The sequence below is a fragment of the Melopsittacus undulatus genome, chromosome 10, assembly GCF_012275295.1.
Source record: "Melopsittacus undulatus isolate bMelUnd1 chromosome 10, bMelUnd1.mat.Z, whole genome shotgun sequence".
In the NCBI taxonomy this organism is placed as follows: domain Eukaryota; kingdom Metazoa; phylum Chordata; class Aves; order Psittaciformes; family Psittaculidae; genus Melopsittacus; species Melopsittacus undulatus.
Window position 1 is genome coordinate 13,752,907 of NC_047536.1, and position 15,992 is coordinate 13,768,898.

Below are 15,992 nucleotides of genomic sequence, written 5' to 3' on the forward strand. Positions count from 1 at the left end.
TTTGCCAAAACCCAGCAAAAATGTGGAACTGGGCTTTGTCAGAGTTTTTATAATGGCTGTAAGAATGATTGGGTAAATTGAAAAGGGGATATAAAAAGTGATATGACATAGAAATGTTGGCTCTTAATTGTCAGTGTGAATATAAACACGTAAATACCTCTTTAAAATCTCAGTCAAATCATCTGTTCTTTTTCCATAATCCCCTTCAGGCAACAGAATAACCATAGCTACAGAAAGAACGAGGCTGTGCCCAAGATAGCTCCTTCCTCTGTAGCTGTATCTGAGACTTCCTGATGGTTTCCTTCTCTTACTTTCTTCCCTCCATTACCTGCCCTTGATCACTGTTGATTTTCTTTTCAGTTCTTACTTTCTGTTTATCACTGTGCAGGTAAAAAGTTTCAAGGTCTGAGCAGTTGCTTTTTAATTCCAAAAAGCCTAAAACCCCACCGCAACTGGTGGTCCAGAATCATGTGAAATGACATAAAATAAAGCAGAACTGTAATGGAGACAGGGATAGATGGTTCATTTGTATTATAAATGTAAGCAGTGTACATTGACAATGGATCCTAATAGCTTTGTGCTGCCTGCTACAATTTCCAAGTGATTTCTCTGATAAATTTGAATGGATTCATGTCTTAAAGCTTTTGTCAACAGTGATAATTATTATCCTGTCTTTTTAATTGAGTGCTAAGCGCCTGGTGCTGACAAGGAGCAATTCCTATTCTTGTATTTGAACCTATACGGTGAAGCTGGTAGCCTGAAATTCTGTTACATGATAGAAATAAGGAATTTGACTGGGATTTTCTATACGGAAAGTCCTGGTTGTTTTGCTCATAGGGGCAGTCTGAGTAATTTCGTCTGTAGGGTTCTGCATTCTCCCAGGATCACCATGTTTGCAAGAGAAAATCCTGGATTTCTGACTGAAGTTATTGAAAAAGTTTTTTGAAAAGATCTTAGAGAAATAATTAGAATTAATAAACCAATTAGATCATTTTGTATTTAATTTATTTGTGGGAAGAAATACAAAGAACATAACCACTGTCTTCTCCATGGGCTTTGATCTTTGGGATGTCAGTGTTGGTAATAGACTGGCTTACCTTGATAAATGCAATAGGAGATTTGATGCAGCTTCTGTTCAGTAGCATTACTAAAAGCAAATAAAGGCAGTTTTGGAGAGTATCAGTCTGCCTTGCAGTTATCCTTGAGGAAGCATCTGCACTCCATTACGTAAAAGATGCAGACAACACAGTCAATAAATACATAGAGCTGATTGCCATAAACATGATGTTTCCTTATAATCTACCTGGAAACAGCAGACCAGGTCTGTTCAATTTGCAGTGATGTGTGCTAATTTCAAAAGCAGCTGGGAGAACTGTGCTGTTCAGAATGTTTGATTGTTTTATGGAACATTAAGGGGATTGCTCTTTCTGCCGAGGTAATCAAAAGCAAAGCTTAAATGGGAAAAGACTCACCCCCTTAGAGTCAAAGTTAAAATGCAATGTGTTGCCTGGTTTATACTCTCTGGCTCACTTTAACTGCATGGATGTGGGAAGGAAAAGGGTTGAAAGGAAAGAATTCGCTGTGAAGTTTTAGGTGTGCAAAGGGCAATCACAATGACTGTATCTTCTCTTACAGTGTTTAAGGAGCTGCTCTGCAGGATAGGACAAGAGAAGAATGGAATTCCACATATTCCCAAAATCGCAGAAAAGAAGAACAACCGTTACTCCATCCCAGATATGCCTGGAGATGTGGAACAGATGTTTCCCCGTGAAAAAGGCAACAAGAAGATGAAAGCAAACACTGTATCTGGTGGGAGAAACAGAATCAGGAAAATTTTGGACAAGACCCGATTCAGCATCTTACCTCCAAAACTGTTCAGGTTTGTCACATTATTCTGGTCCCAAAGCAGTCATTCCTTACTAAGTTGTGGTATTTTAGTTGCTGAATATCTCCAGTGATTAGCTTCATGTTGCTTATATTGGGACTTTTGAATATGAGTTTTAAACTGCAGATCTGACCCATAAATGCAGAACGAGACCGGTGATCATTTGAACACTTTCAGATACGCTTTTCCTCTGTCCTTGTTTTGAAAGCCTGTCTGCAATGTGTAATTAACACATCCAAGTGCCATTACTTTTCTTAGTTTCTTAGATTCACCTGAAGATGAATCTAAGGAGCTTGATGCACACAATTGAACCCAACCTCTTTTGCAGCGATGGGAGCGTGAGCCAGTCGCAGGACGACAGCATTGTTGGAACGCGGCAGTGCAGGCACAGCCTGGCCATCATGCCCATTCCAGGAACCCTCTCCTCCAGCAGCCCTGACCTCTTGCAGCCTACAACTAGCATCCTGGATTTCTCTAATCCTTCAGGTAAACCAGCAGCATTAGCTTGATTTACAGGATCATTACATGGCAGCTGGTTCAGGGGGAATATTGCATCTTTTCCATCTTTTAAGCATCAAACACACTGGGCACAGTTACCTCTTTATCTTGTGACTCTAACAAGTCCAGACTGGAGCTTTTTTGTAGTGTGACACTTAGCTTGTTTTCACAAAGCATTGAGAGTCTTTGATTTACTGGAGTTTACCAGAGCTCTGATGGAAGCAGTGCCCTTGTCTGCACCCTTCTCTTTTGTCATCTCTTCCCAATACTGGTACTCCTGATGATTTGATTTGTCCATCCATCATCTTCAGATACATATTTCAAGCAGTACTGTGGATGGAATAGGACTGCCGTGGTACCAAGAGTGATGTTAATGTCTTACATACAATGTCAAACATTACATAATATATGTCTGAAAAACTGCAAGATGTTTTGGGATGTGTGGTCTGCGCTTCCATTGCTGTTACTGTAGGAACAGTTTATATGGTGGCTGCAGGAGGCATTTATTACATGCCTGTAAACGCGGCAAGTCAGAATCTTGTTTCCCTATTTCAAGTATAAGTTCTGTGTGTAAATACATGTTCTGTAAAGTGCCTAGTGGCTATGACTTAGGGTAAACTTGCAGGTTTCCCCTTTAAAAGGAATGTATGCAGATACATACGCTCAATTTCATAAATGTCCGTAGGAGTTAGGTTCCCTTTTGTGCTGAAAATGCAGGTTCTTGCTGTCTGCGTGAGAGTCACGCACATATTGTCTAAGAATCTTCATTTAATACCGTACAAGTTACTGCAGAGTATCAGATATTGATAACTAATCCTTTACGTTTACTATATGTTTACTATAACAAATATGCTGTCACTTTTGAATAGAAGAGCAAACCAAAGTACTTGTGACAGTGCACTACATACACTTTATCAGTTCTGTAAACATCTAGATCTTGATTTGGTGCTGATGTGGTGTTTTCTTTTCTCCTGCCCGCAGCTGTTGGGTTTTACTGTAAGTATCCTGATGTACAGCATCCTGTAGACCTTAATACTGCATGGCTTGCCTGTTAAACTTAACACTTTCATACGTTGTGTTGATAATGTTATTACTATTAGGGCATTAAGATAGTCCTTTTCTCCATAATCTTCCCTCAAATAAAAGAAACCTGTAGGTTTTCTTTCCAGGCATGGTGCTGTGCTGAGGCTGAGACCTGCATTTTATTCCCATTTCTGCCACCAACACGCTGATGACCTTTGGCAGTTCCCTTTGCTTCTCTGTGACCTTGCTTTGAGGAATGAAGTTGCTTATGTCCCTTTTACGAAACTGAGACTTTAGATGATGCTGTAGTTTGAGATCGTGTCTGTTCTGTTGGACTCTGTAACTAAAACCATGTGCATGCAAACTTGAAATGTGTTTCGTATTGACAATGCAAGCTGTATAATGCAGAAGAAAATTATTATATATATATGTATATATATAGTTCATCTGCTTAAAAGCAAAGACAGATGTGTTCATAATAGAAATTTCCATCAGCTGTCAGAAGTTACACTCAGTTTTGGTTGGGTTTTGTGTTTTTTCCCTTTTTCCCCCCCAAATTACACTTCAGTTTTTGGTTTTCTACCTTGAGTGTGTTCTGATGGTTAGGTATGTTGATACCAAGGTACAGATGTTGGCCTCTTCTCTTGACTTATTACGATTTTTAGGAGGGCAGCATTTCCAGTTATTCAGTATATCATTTTCACTACTTTCACCCCCAAATAAGTACATAATACTTATTTCTGTCTTCTGTTGCCTCTGTTCATGTTTGCATAGAACTTTTCAATTTCAGCTAGTCCCCAGCTGTTAATGAGACTGTTCTGGGAATGGGATAGTCATAAGAATGAAATTGTCAGTAGAATTTGTTTTCAACCAGATTGGGGTTTTTAAGCAGCCTTTTTCGTCCCATCTTCCAGGTTAGCTACAAGTGATGCTGAGACTTTCTTTTTTCAGTGGGTGGAAACTCTTTTGGAGGCTGTTGCTGTAATAACAGCCCCTCACTTCTCTCACTTAGAATTGCTATTCTAGGAGTTAATGGCACATCCAGCCTGGTTTTTGAATAGCATCAAGCTCTGGAGAAGGCTGAGCCTCCCACCTTCTCAGGTCTGCAGAGAACTGGTGAGGTTTTAATCTGCAGAGTTTAGGGAGGGTAGGAAACTGCTTCCCTAACTTTTAAATCAGTGCACACTCTGCCCCTTGACTTGATTTCCCCATCAGTTTTATTATGAAAATCAAATCTTCTGTAATGGAGCGAATGATTTCCAGTCCTCGAGCTGTAGATGAAACGTGTGTTTCTTCAGATATTTATTTCCTGCTGTAGGCTGCCTCGGAGAAAGCTGCTCTCTAATGCATTTATAATACATGAAATGTGCTATAAATAAATACACTAGCCAAAGAATTAGCTGCTGGCAGCAGCTTAGTTCCTTCAGGGTGAGATAGTGAGTGTAAAAGTTTGCAGCTAGTTATGGGAACAACCAAATCTCCTTTGCTCTTCCCAGCCTCCTGCCCGCAGCCCATCCGTGCATGCTCCATGGCTTCCCTTTCCCGGGAAGGGTGCCCTGGCACGTGTCTCAGAAAGACAGAAGAGCCAAAGAAGGAATAAAGGATGCTGCCAACGATTCTGAGATATGCTGAGAAGGGCAGTGTGCAGCTTAGCAGTGTATCTAGGAGTCTTATACTTCGATTGTGGTCATGGGATCATAAAGCTGTGGAAATGCAGGGAGGAACAGAATCCTCTTGTTTGCTTCTCGAAGCTGTACATTTTAATGCATATTTATCAAGGCCAGCATGGCTTTTTATCCCCCGCTAGCTGGGTTTTTTTTTTTTTGTTTTCTGGCTATCAAAAGAAGCACTAAATGACCTCGTTTCTTTTCAAGGGAAAAGTAACTTCGCACATTAAAGGTGTTACTCTGTTATTTCAGATATTCCTGATCAGGTAATCAGGGTTTTCAAAGCAGATCAGCAGAGTTGTTACATTATCATCAGCAAAGACACTACAGCAAAAGAGGTGGTGAGTCACGCCGTCCACGAATTCAACTTGACGGGTGCCCCAGAGACCTACTCCCTCTGTGAAGTGTCAGTCAGCCCCGAGGGGGTCATCAAGCAGCGGAGGCTCCCCGATCAGTTCTCCAAGTTGGCCGACAGGATTCAACTCAATGGACGGTAAAAATGCACCTTGTTTTAACTTCAGTTTGGATTCATGTGCTTTTTAGGATTGAAACATCTGTAAGATGTTTCAGCCTGACCAGCAGGTCGAAGGAGGTGATCCTGCCCCTCTACTCTGCTCTCCTGAGACCTTACCTGGAGCATTGTGTGCAGTTCTGGTGTCCTCAACATAAAAAGGACATGGAACTGTTAGAACAAGTCCAGAGGAGGCCACGAGGATGATCAGGGGCTGGAGCACCTCCTGTATGGAGACAGGCTGAGAAAGTTGGGGCTGTTCAGCCTGGAGAAGAGAAGGCTGCGTGGAGACCTCAGAGCAGCCTTCCAGTATCTGAAGGGGGAATATAAGGATGCTGGGGAGGGACTCTTCATTAGGGACTGTAGTGACAGGACAAGGGGTAATGGGTTCAAACTTAAACAGGGGAAGTTTAGATTGGATATAAGGAATAAATTCTTTACTGTGAGGGTGGTGAGGTACTGGAATGGGTTGCCCAGGGAGGCTGTGAATGCTCCATCCCTGGCAGTGTTCAAGGCCAGGTTGGATGAAGCCTTGGGTGATATGGTTTAGTGTGAGGTGTCCCTGCCCATGGCAGGGGGGTTGGAATTAGATGATCTTAAGTTCCTTTCCAACCCTAACTATTCTATGATTCTGTGATTCTAAGATCCCATCCCATTCAGGGAGGGATCATAGAACACCAAATTAGAAGGCACCTCAGGGATCATCCGGTCCAATCTTTGTGCGCAAAGCATAACGTAGAATCTATGTCCCAGCGCACTGTCCAGTTGAATCTTAAGTGTGTCCAGTGTTGGTGAGCCCAAAACTTCCTCCCCACATCTACAGCAGCTGCTCGATGACAACTCAATATAGCAGTTTGGGATAACATATATAGTGGCTTACACTGAAAAAGGGGAAACTTACATCTTTTCTGACACTTTCCACATGTACTTTAGGATTAAAACATACAATTACTTTCTCAGTGATGTCATGTTGCAGTGAACTGATGCTAACCTGAGATAAATTCTTCCATTTCTATGTAAACTGTTATGAATGTTTCTTGCATGTTAAGTGCTTCGGTTTTATCTGATGACCTGGTCCATACCAGAAGAAAGTTTATTAAGTAAAAAATTCTTTAGTTGTCTTTGCTAGGCAACAGAGGGGATTTATGAGGAAGAAACTTTGGTGTATCTGAAAGTGATCTGCTTGGGACCATGGAAATGAATTTTCCAGATATATTTTCATTTCCTCAATACTATGTGCTTCATGTAAATAGTAATGTGTCACACTATTTATGTAAGAAATCACACTAAATTTGTGTGGGAAATAGTGAAATACATTAACAAGAGATTTCTCAGGACTTATGTGTATTTAAAATGTTACTTCACTGCTGAATTTGCAAATGGCAGAGTAACTGAGCTTTTTCCAAGGGTGAAAGATACAGCGTATTATGGAGAATGAAACAGAAGATGCTAGCAAAAAGGTAGATAAAACCAACTTTGGAAATGTTTTTTTACGCCAGTAATGTTGATACCTGATGCTAAAGTACAAGGTTATGCTGTCCCTTCTTGTATCTGTCTTTCTCTTTCACAGTGTTGTCAACAGTAACGCACAAATACTCTCACATAAACACTCCCATGGTGTCAGTGATGCCCACTTTGAGTGGTGTAGTTCAGTGCCTTTGTGTTCACAAACCCTCTGAAGCACATTTCTAACGTTTTATTGTAACTCAATTATTCTCTAGGTATTATCTTAAAAACAATATGGAGACAGAGACCTTATGCTCAGATGAGGATGCTCAAGAGCTGCTAAGAGAAAGCCAGATTTCCCTCCTACAGCTGAGCACCATTGAGGTCGCCACTCAGCTCTCCATGAGAGACTTTGAACTCTTCCGCAATATTGAGCCTACAGAATACATCGATGACCTTTATAAGCTGGACTCCAAGACAGGAAATGCTCACCTGAAACAGTTTGAGGATGTCATCAATCAGGAGACCTTCTGGGTTGCCATGGAAATTCTAGCAGAGCCCAACCAGCTCAAGAGGATGAAGATTATTAAGCATTTCATTAAAATTGCCCTCCATTGCCGAGAATGCAAGAACTTCAATTCCATGTTTGCAGTTATAAGGTAAAATGCTTCCATTTGTCAGATCTGGTTTGTGCTGTCAGAGGCAATTCTGATAATCTAACTGGAAAGGAAAGAAATAGGTTTATGCTGAACAGATCACTCATGGCACGGGGTGGTTGGAGGGGAATTACCAAGCTTTTCAGAAACCAGGCTGCACAAAGAGGTGCATTGTCACGGCCATCTTTTCCTTCCTCCTCCTCAGAAATACAGTGTTTCTTGATGCTTGATGTGACTGTCTCTATTTTAAGCATTACCTAGCAGGGAAGGAGAAGAGTTGGACAAGAGCAGTGTTTGATTGATAACTTCAGAAACCCGCCTGAGCACTGCTGTCATTTCCATTCTGGCACCCCATTTCCCTTCTTTTCTCGGTTGCTGTTGCCATGTCAGTGTGCACCGACTCGTACCTGTGATTATGAGATTACTTTATTTCTTCCTTTCATTTTAAGGACTTCCTCAAATCACTCTGGTTTTAGTTACATTTTCCTTTCAATTCTTTTCTGTCATCTGCTCCCTTATCTATTTTTTCCCCTCTTCATTTGGACACTCAGACTCTCTCTTCTGTTTTATACTGGATGCTGCTACTTTAACAGCATGAGTTCAGCATTTGCTTTCTTTGCAATTATCTTATACCCAGGTTTTAAGAAAGAAAAATAAAGGTGCCGTGATTCATCAGACAAAGATTTGGATTCTTGCTGTATCCCAGCATCTTTGAAAACACCAGTTTTAACTGTTTTCTTCCATGTCTAGCCAGCTTCTTGAATGCTGTTGCCTTCTGTTTAGTCATACATTAAATAATGAATGAATCTCCTTAAGGGGCACTGGGCAGCCGTTGGGGCTGGGGCTGCTCGTTACATGGTGAATACACATGTGGATAGCAAATCTAATTTCTATATTCTGCTCCCTAATTCCTCGCCATTTATTGTGGGTGGAGAAGTGACTCTTCCTGCTTCTCAGTTACCTCTGATCAGGCCGTGACTGAAGTGGTCTTTGGTCAAAATAAGAAGTCAATAAATTAGGTTTTGTCTTGCCCTGGTTTCCAGAGGAGTGTGTTTTTGTTAGCGTATGCCACGGGGGTTCTCTTTCTTGCCTTGCCTTGCATATCAATATGGTGCCATATGTTTCATGAAGTAGAAAGATAACCGTCCTAATGTAGCATGGAAAAGAGGGGGGCTGTGTGGTGGCATATGCTTGATTTTTCATGTGAGAGAAGGCTTTGTTTGTGATTTGACAATAACATAGGGAGAAATCTCTATAAAAGAATAAAGCAAATGCACCGTAAGTTTCTGAAGTTTTCAGAGTCTTAGAATAGCAGATTTGTCAATTGTGTAATTCTGGACTTACATTGAATGCTAGGAAATGATACTTTCCAATTCAGCTGCAAGGTGATCATTGCAGAATTTCATGAGCAAACTTGGTGACAAATTCTAATGGGGAGGATGGATCCATTTCCTTCATTTTAATTTGCTGTATCACATCCAACTAAGTCTGGTGATACTTAATGAGAGCACAATGACAAGTTTTAGCATTGCTGCTGCTTCTGATTCTTAGTCTGTTGGTGGCCATATACAAATGCTCCAAACATGGTCCTCTGCAGTCCTGCCACTTTTGCTTGGGATAAGCTGTGCATTGTTCTCACTTGCCACTGTAGCTGTGTATTCACCTCATTAATTCTCCCCCCTTTTGTCCTTATTGTGGTAAACGTTTTTACAGGAGAGAAGTGGTGCTTAAATGGAACGGGCACCAGCCCTGTGTTACGGAGGGATTGTTTTGGCAGGCTAACTAAAAATTGGTACCTTGTGAATAAGAAGCAGTCATGGTTTTTACAGTTCTCTTTCTCTTGCTCACAAGAGTGAACAGCAGAGGTTTATTGTGATCAGCTTGCAGCCTGGCTTTCACCCAGCCTTACAGTTAGCCTTGTGAAAAGCTATTTTTAATCCTTAAAACAAACCCCAAGCCCTTTACTTCCTTTTGAAAGGTAATGATTCCACTAACAGCTAATAATGAAACAAATCTGCCTTCCAGTGGGTTAAATCTAGCACCAGTAGCACGTCTCAGAGGCACTTGGGAGAAGTTACCAAGCAAGTATGAAAAGCACCTACGAGACCTGCAAGATCTCTTTGATCCATCTCGAAACATGGCAAAATACCGCAACATCCTCAGCAGCCAGAGCATGCAGCCTCCAATTATTCCACTTTTTCCTGTTGTCAAGAAGGATATCACCTTTCTGCATGAAGGTAATGTCAGACACAAGAGAAATAACAAACTGAGCACTGAATATGCTTTAGCCCTGATTCAACAGATGCTTAAAAGAAGCTGCCACCAGTAGGATGCTTTTGATGTGTCCTTTGTAGGAGTAAAACAAAATAGAACTGTGCATGAATAATGGAAGAGGCTGTTCCTAGACAGAAATTAAAAATTAAAAGTATATCTTTAATATTTTAAAAGCAATGCTTAATCTTCATCAGGTGTCCAAAGGTTTAGGTGGAACAGTAGGTGAATGCTAACTGGTACTTACACAACTTCAAGTATACTCCTCTTACAAGAACTTGCTGCAGCGTTTCTAGGGTTTCATTCCATGTTGTGGCTTTCAGGCAGCTACAATGATCTAACACCTCCTACTCCTGCTTTCAGCATTTTCAATGGGTTTTGTTTAAACATTTCTATTTTGTTCCTTTTACACAAGGTTCTGTTCACGATTGGTTAAGTTTAAGCATTTCCAAATATGCCCAATTCTTGGTTGTGGTGTTTCAGACCTGTTTGGACTTACTTCAGAATGTGAATGCTGTTGGATGTTAGTTCTATTAGGCAGAAGCTCTTCCCTGTGAGGGTGCTGAGGCGCTGGCACAGGGTGCCCAGAGAAGCTGTGGCTGCCCCATCCCTGGCAGTGTTCAAGGCCAGGCTGGACAGGGCTTGGAGCAAGCTGCTCCAGTGGAAGGTGCCCTTGCCCATGGCAGGGGCTGGGAACTGGATGAGCTTTAAGGTCCCTTCCAACACAAACCAGTCTGGGATTCTATATATTATTTAATCATCTATGCCAGTGAATTTGAGCATAACTCACGTACTCCTTTTTCCCTAATGCTTGTTACTTTAGAAATAGATTAACAAAACCAATACTAGAGTGGACCTAATGATCATTTCTGTTTTGCCATTAAGGCAGTTTTGGTGATGGAGGGTCAGGGAGGAGATACTGTGAGTGACTAGAAACACATTACCTGTTAGAAAGTATTTCTGACTCATTGTTTTTTTTTTTTCCTTTCTTTCCTTATGTGTTTGTTTCCATTAATTAGGAAATGATTCCAAAGTGGATGGCCTGGTGAATTTTGAGAAGCTCAGAATGATTGCCAAGGAAATTCGCCAAGTTGTCCGAATGACCTCGGCAAACATGGATCCGGCTGTGATGTTCAGACAAAGGTGTGCACTTTACAGTAGGATTGAAGGTGTCTGGGCTGGGTGGGGACCTGGGGCTGTGTGCTCATCAGTGCCTTTGTGTTTCATGGTGTAACTTCCCATTGGCATTTACATCAGAGCCACAATCTTGATCAAATTATGGCAATACAATTGATGCTTCCAAGACCTGCTTTTAATAACCACTGAACCAATTCTCTGTCTTTAATAAGAAGAGTAGGTTTTCAGTTTAATGATTCGCATTTTTGCTAAACGTGTCAGTAGATTTTTGGGAAAGGTTTAATATTAGGGGGATATAACATCTGTATCTGATAGGTATAAAAAGCACCTAAATCAGCCATGTATACATCTGAAACGCTGCTTCAAAACCCCACTGGTAACATATGAAACCCAAACAAAGTTTTTTTATTTGTTCTAAGCACAGCTTGCCCCGCCTACATAATGTGTGATATGTTCAGGCTGCAAGCAGTGGAGGGGGTTTGCTTGGTTTATTTTTTCTTGGGGTTTGTTTTTTCTCCTGATGCATAATATCATCAGGCTCCCTGTTGGCAAACTGGAGAGTAAAATCACCACAGCTTCTAATCTGACGCTCATAAGCTCCAGTTTATATTCAGTGGAGCTAATTAATGCCCTGCATCTCTTTAAAAGGATCAGGGACTCTTGTGTCCATGCAAGTCCTGATGTCTGCAGATCCCTGCTAAGGAAGGTAGTGGTGCCTTGCACTGTAGTTTGCGTCTTGCACTAATGGGCCAGACAAAAGTCCTTCGGGATGCAGTTGGGGAGGGGAGTTTGTGACAAGGTGATGTCCTCTGCTGAATCACTAGGTACTTGAAAAAAAAATGACATACCAAAAAATGAGCTTTGTACAAGCCCTAACTAAATTCCAGTCGATAGGTCACCTCCGAGTTGTAATCCTCTTGGATTTATGAAGTCAGTTACATCAGTGCAGTGGAAGGAAATACCATATGCAAGGGTACGTGGCATATATAAGAGCATTGAGATTTGGCTCCCTGTGGCCTTCCAGAGGTCAGGATTCACAGGTGATGGTGAATCATGTTTGCAAGGCTGACTGTCAGGAAACAAAGTCATTTTGTTTAAAATGGGTCCAGTTGAGTTTTGAGACAAAGATAACAGATCCCTTGTTAATGTTGTTTGACGAGGGATCTGTTTCACAGTGGAGATTCACCTTCATACAGTTGGATTTGAATTGGCAAATTCTCTCTGTAATGTAAAGTCATACAGCTACTTACTGGTCAGTTAGGATTGCTTTTCAGAATCTTTCCCATTCACAGATGAAATCAGTCTATAAATAAATCTCCCTGATGCCCCATACACTTTCTAACACTTAATGAAGTCTGATCATTAAATGAGTTTAATAGTAAATAGTTAGCTTTAGTGTGTTTTTCTCACGATTACACAACACATTTTAATGACCATCATTTAAAGGATGCACACTGACATAAAATGCTCAGGCATCTAATATCAGAGATAGTGCCAAAGATTAAAAGAAAATAAATCCATATTTTCAACATCATTTATATTCATTTTCATTGCCTCTGGTGTTTGATCTATCAGTTTGTGTTCTGAAGCACCAATAAATGCTTTTGAAGATTAAAAATTAACAAGAAAAGATGTTTGTTAGTGGCAACATGAGAATTGCTGGCGAGTTCATTACCGATTAATATAGAGCATCTACATTTTCAGCATGTATTTGGTGACTAGCTTGTTTTCCAGCAAGCAATCAAGGGAAAACAGCATCATAAACTTGAATACTGATGGTTTCTCATTTGCTTACTGCAGTCCTAATGCAAAGAGCAAATTAATTGAAGCACACTTCCTTCACTTTGAATAAGTTGGACCGTTTTGGCTCGCTCCCTCCAAACTGAATTTGACTTAGGGGAAATCCTTAACAAGGAAACTTACTGGGAGCTTGGTTTGTAAATTCATAGGTTAAACTTGAAACAGAAAACTGATAGATGTTCTTCCATGTTGAAGTGTTTGTGCAAGTCCTGCCCTTGCATTCCATTCCAACATCGTGTTCTTGTTTGAGAACAATTTTGCCGTATAGAAACTCTTTCTTTTCTGTTCTTTCCTGTCTACATCTTTCTTCCTGACTCTCAACTGTTTTATTTTTTTCCTGTGCTTTTCTGTTCAAACACATGCTTCAATGTATATGGCTCTTGCTTACAGGAAGAAGAGGTGGAGAAGTTTGGGGTAAGTGTAGAGATGAATGCAACTAAGATAAATAAAGATTATGCAACTCTTAACATACTGCATCCTCCTCCTTAGTGCATGCATCTGAAATACAGCATGCATTTTATTAACCCTGCAATACATGTATTTTGGAAACCAGGAATAAGAGGTTACAGTCAACGTTATACTGCAGCTATAAGAATTCTGAGTTGCTTTTATGTATTGGATAAGTTATTTGAGTTTTGGCTTTATGCATATAAAAACCCCTGCTGTGCAGTTATATTGGTAGGCAATCTATTTTGGGAAATAAATAGCTTGCTTTTTAACGTGTAACAGAATGGTTTAAGCCATTTTGGATTTTAAACTATGAGGACGTTATGAATTGTGATAACGATATGATGATTTCCCCCCTGAAATTTAAGTTCAAGCTTCAAAGCATATCTTTTTAGTATATATTTAAACTGTACCCTCCTTGACTTCCCTGGGAGTCTTGATTGTGCAAGGATTAAATAATGAAATGACTACAAATGAGAGTGCTGAGATATGAAATTCCTGACAGACATAAAACAGTGATTTTAGGAAGACATGTAGCCATATTTAAGTGTTCTTATGTGTCTTTTTGACCATAAAACTGTTACCTGTGTACCTGAGCCTATGTGCCTTTGCACTTTGGAATTCTACTTCTTTTTATACTGGGGTATCTGTTTTAAAGCCAGCTGTGTATTAGTATGTTGACATTGTGCCTATAGGATGGAGTCAGGGATGTTCCTGGTGCTTTGCCCTCCCTGCCATCACTTTGCCACTCTCAGGGATACCCAGCGTGGCAATTCAGTTTGTTATCTATGAGCGTTCAGGCACTTGTGTGCAGAGAACAAATTTACCCCTCCAGCAGTGATGGGGACAGTGCCAGAATTTGTGCTAAAGGAACCCAGGTTTGGGTACAGGTCCCTGATGTGAAATCAGTTGGGTAGTCAGTAATCACCCACTCATGGTGTACAGCACCTGGGGGGAATGCCTTAGACCCAACTGGAGTAGTTTCTAGCCATTGGGATTACTGGGAGCACAAGGGAATATGAAAGGGAAAAGTAATTTTTAAAGGAAATTGGATTAAATTGCCTTTAAAAGGCAAGTCCAGACTTAAAAGAAAAGCAGTGTGTATGTAAGCAATAAAATATTTATACCATTAAAAATAAACATGATGTAGTATATTGTTTCATCATATAATAGTTATTAGCTTTGTTCTTACCTGGAGGAGGTAGGAATACCCTTTGGTTTGAATAAGTGTGAACAGTCTGTCATGCCTTTTGCTGCTCTTTGCCTGTAATAGAATCTCTCTGTAATTAAGCTATAAATTTCTGCCAGTTTTAGGTTTATGTTTGCTCTTGAATTGATTGATCATCTTTGAAAGTATTCCAGGATTGATTTATTTCTCATCTTTGGAAATCCTGCAGTCAGCTGTTCCCCACCATCTCTTATTTCTAAGCTCACTGTGCTTGATTCCATAGACTTCCTCTAACAACATGTTTCATTCTGACTCTCTTGGTTATTGTGCTGGAGATGTTTTATTCTGCCACTCGCGATTCTCTGAGTACATCCAGGATCTTGATAAACAGAGAATTTACCCTTTTAAAATGAAGTTATTCCTCCAAATGTTTAAAAAAGCCCCACAAACAGCCAACATTGAACAACTTTGACCCTTTCCATTAGAATTTACACATATGTCGTGGTTTAAACCAAGTCCACACACAGCTCGTTCACTCACTCCCCCCCTCACTTCCCCAACTCCCGGAGAGTTAGGAAGGAGAATCCAAAGAATGTAGCCCCCATGGGTTGAGATAAGCACAGTTTAATAGCCAAGGCAACACAAATCACTCCTGCTACTACTACTACAAATAATAATGATAAAGCAAATAACAAGTGAAGAGAATACAACACCTCACCAGCCACCGACCCATAGCTCACCCCACCCTGCCCGACCAAGCACCGACGGATACCTCCTCCATCCCCCCAGAGCTTCCAGCCCTTTCGGGTCTCTCCCGGTTACCTCCTGGGTATGACGTGCTATGGTATGGAATACCTCTTTGGCTAGCCTGGGTCAGGTGTCCTGTCTCTCCTTCCTCCCGGCCTCCCCTCCTCCCTGCAGAGCATGAGCTCAGAAAAAGGCCTTGAACAAACCAAACACCCGAGCAGTAACTCAAAACATACTTGCTGTCAGCAACTGTTCTCAGCCCAGAAGTCAAAACACAGCACTGCACCAGCTACCAAGAAGGAGAAAAAATGACTGCCACTGCTCAAACCAGGACAACATAACACACATAGTGATCTCCAGTGACTAAAAAATTCATTGGACTGGTGTGGCAAAAGAACTTTGACAGTTGAAGTGGAGGTGATGGGTATGTTTGAAGTATACCAAGATCAGTTGTTTGGTCACTCTTTCAGTGTGAATAGGAATGACTGTCAGGGAGAGTGATGGATGCTGACAGTTAGGGGATTATTTCTTTTTGTTTCAGTTGCTGATAGAATTGGCAGCTTATAAGCAGGAATACTGGGAGCCTCATTTCAATAGATGCAAGTCAGAACATACCTGTATTATCACTGTCTTCCTGACCTTTGTTAGGATACATTTTATTAATGAGCTGCTCTTCTGTGAATGTTCTTACTGAGCTGCAGAAAGAAGTTAAGTGTTTAATAAAATGTACTTGGCA

General features: G+C 40.8%; 1 protein-coding gene across 3 annotated transcripts in view; it reads left to right on the plus strand.

Annotated features, from left to right (window-relative positions):
* The window catches only part of RAPGEF6 (Rap guanine nucleotide exchange factor 6), a 118,298-nt gene that overhangs the window by 81,240 nt on the left and 21,066 nt on the right, over positions 1-15,992 (plus strand). For 2 of the 3 annotated variants that reach the window (XM_031047344.2, XM_034066638.1), the window contains exons 16-22: positions 1,636-1,879; positions 2,214-2,371; positions 5,326-5,566; positions 7,306-7,689; positions 9,712-9,923; positions 10,977-11,100; positions 13,285-13,308. In XM_031047344.2, the coding sequence (XP_030903204.2) occupies positions 1,636-1,879; positions 2,214-2,371; positions 5,326-5,566; positions 7,306-7,689; positions 9,712-9,923; positions 10,977-11,100; positions 13,285-13,308 (1,387 nt within the window). The remainder of the gene's footprint in view (positions 1-1,635; positions 1,880-2,213; positions 2,372-5,325; positions 5,567-7,305; positions 7,690-9,711; positions 9,924-10,976; positions 11,101-13,284; positions 13,309-15,992) is intronic. The other variant, XM_034066639.1, reaches the window with a different exon arrangement.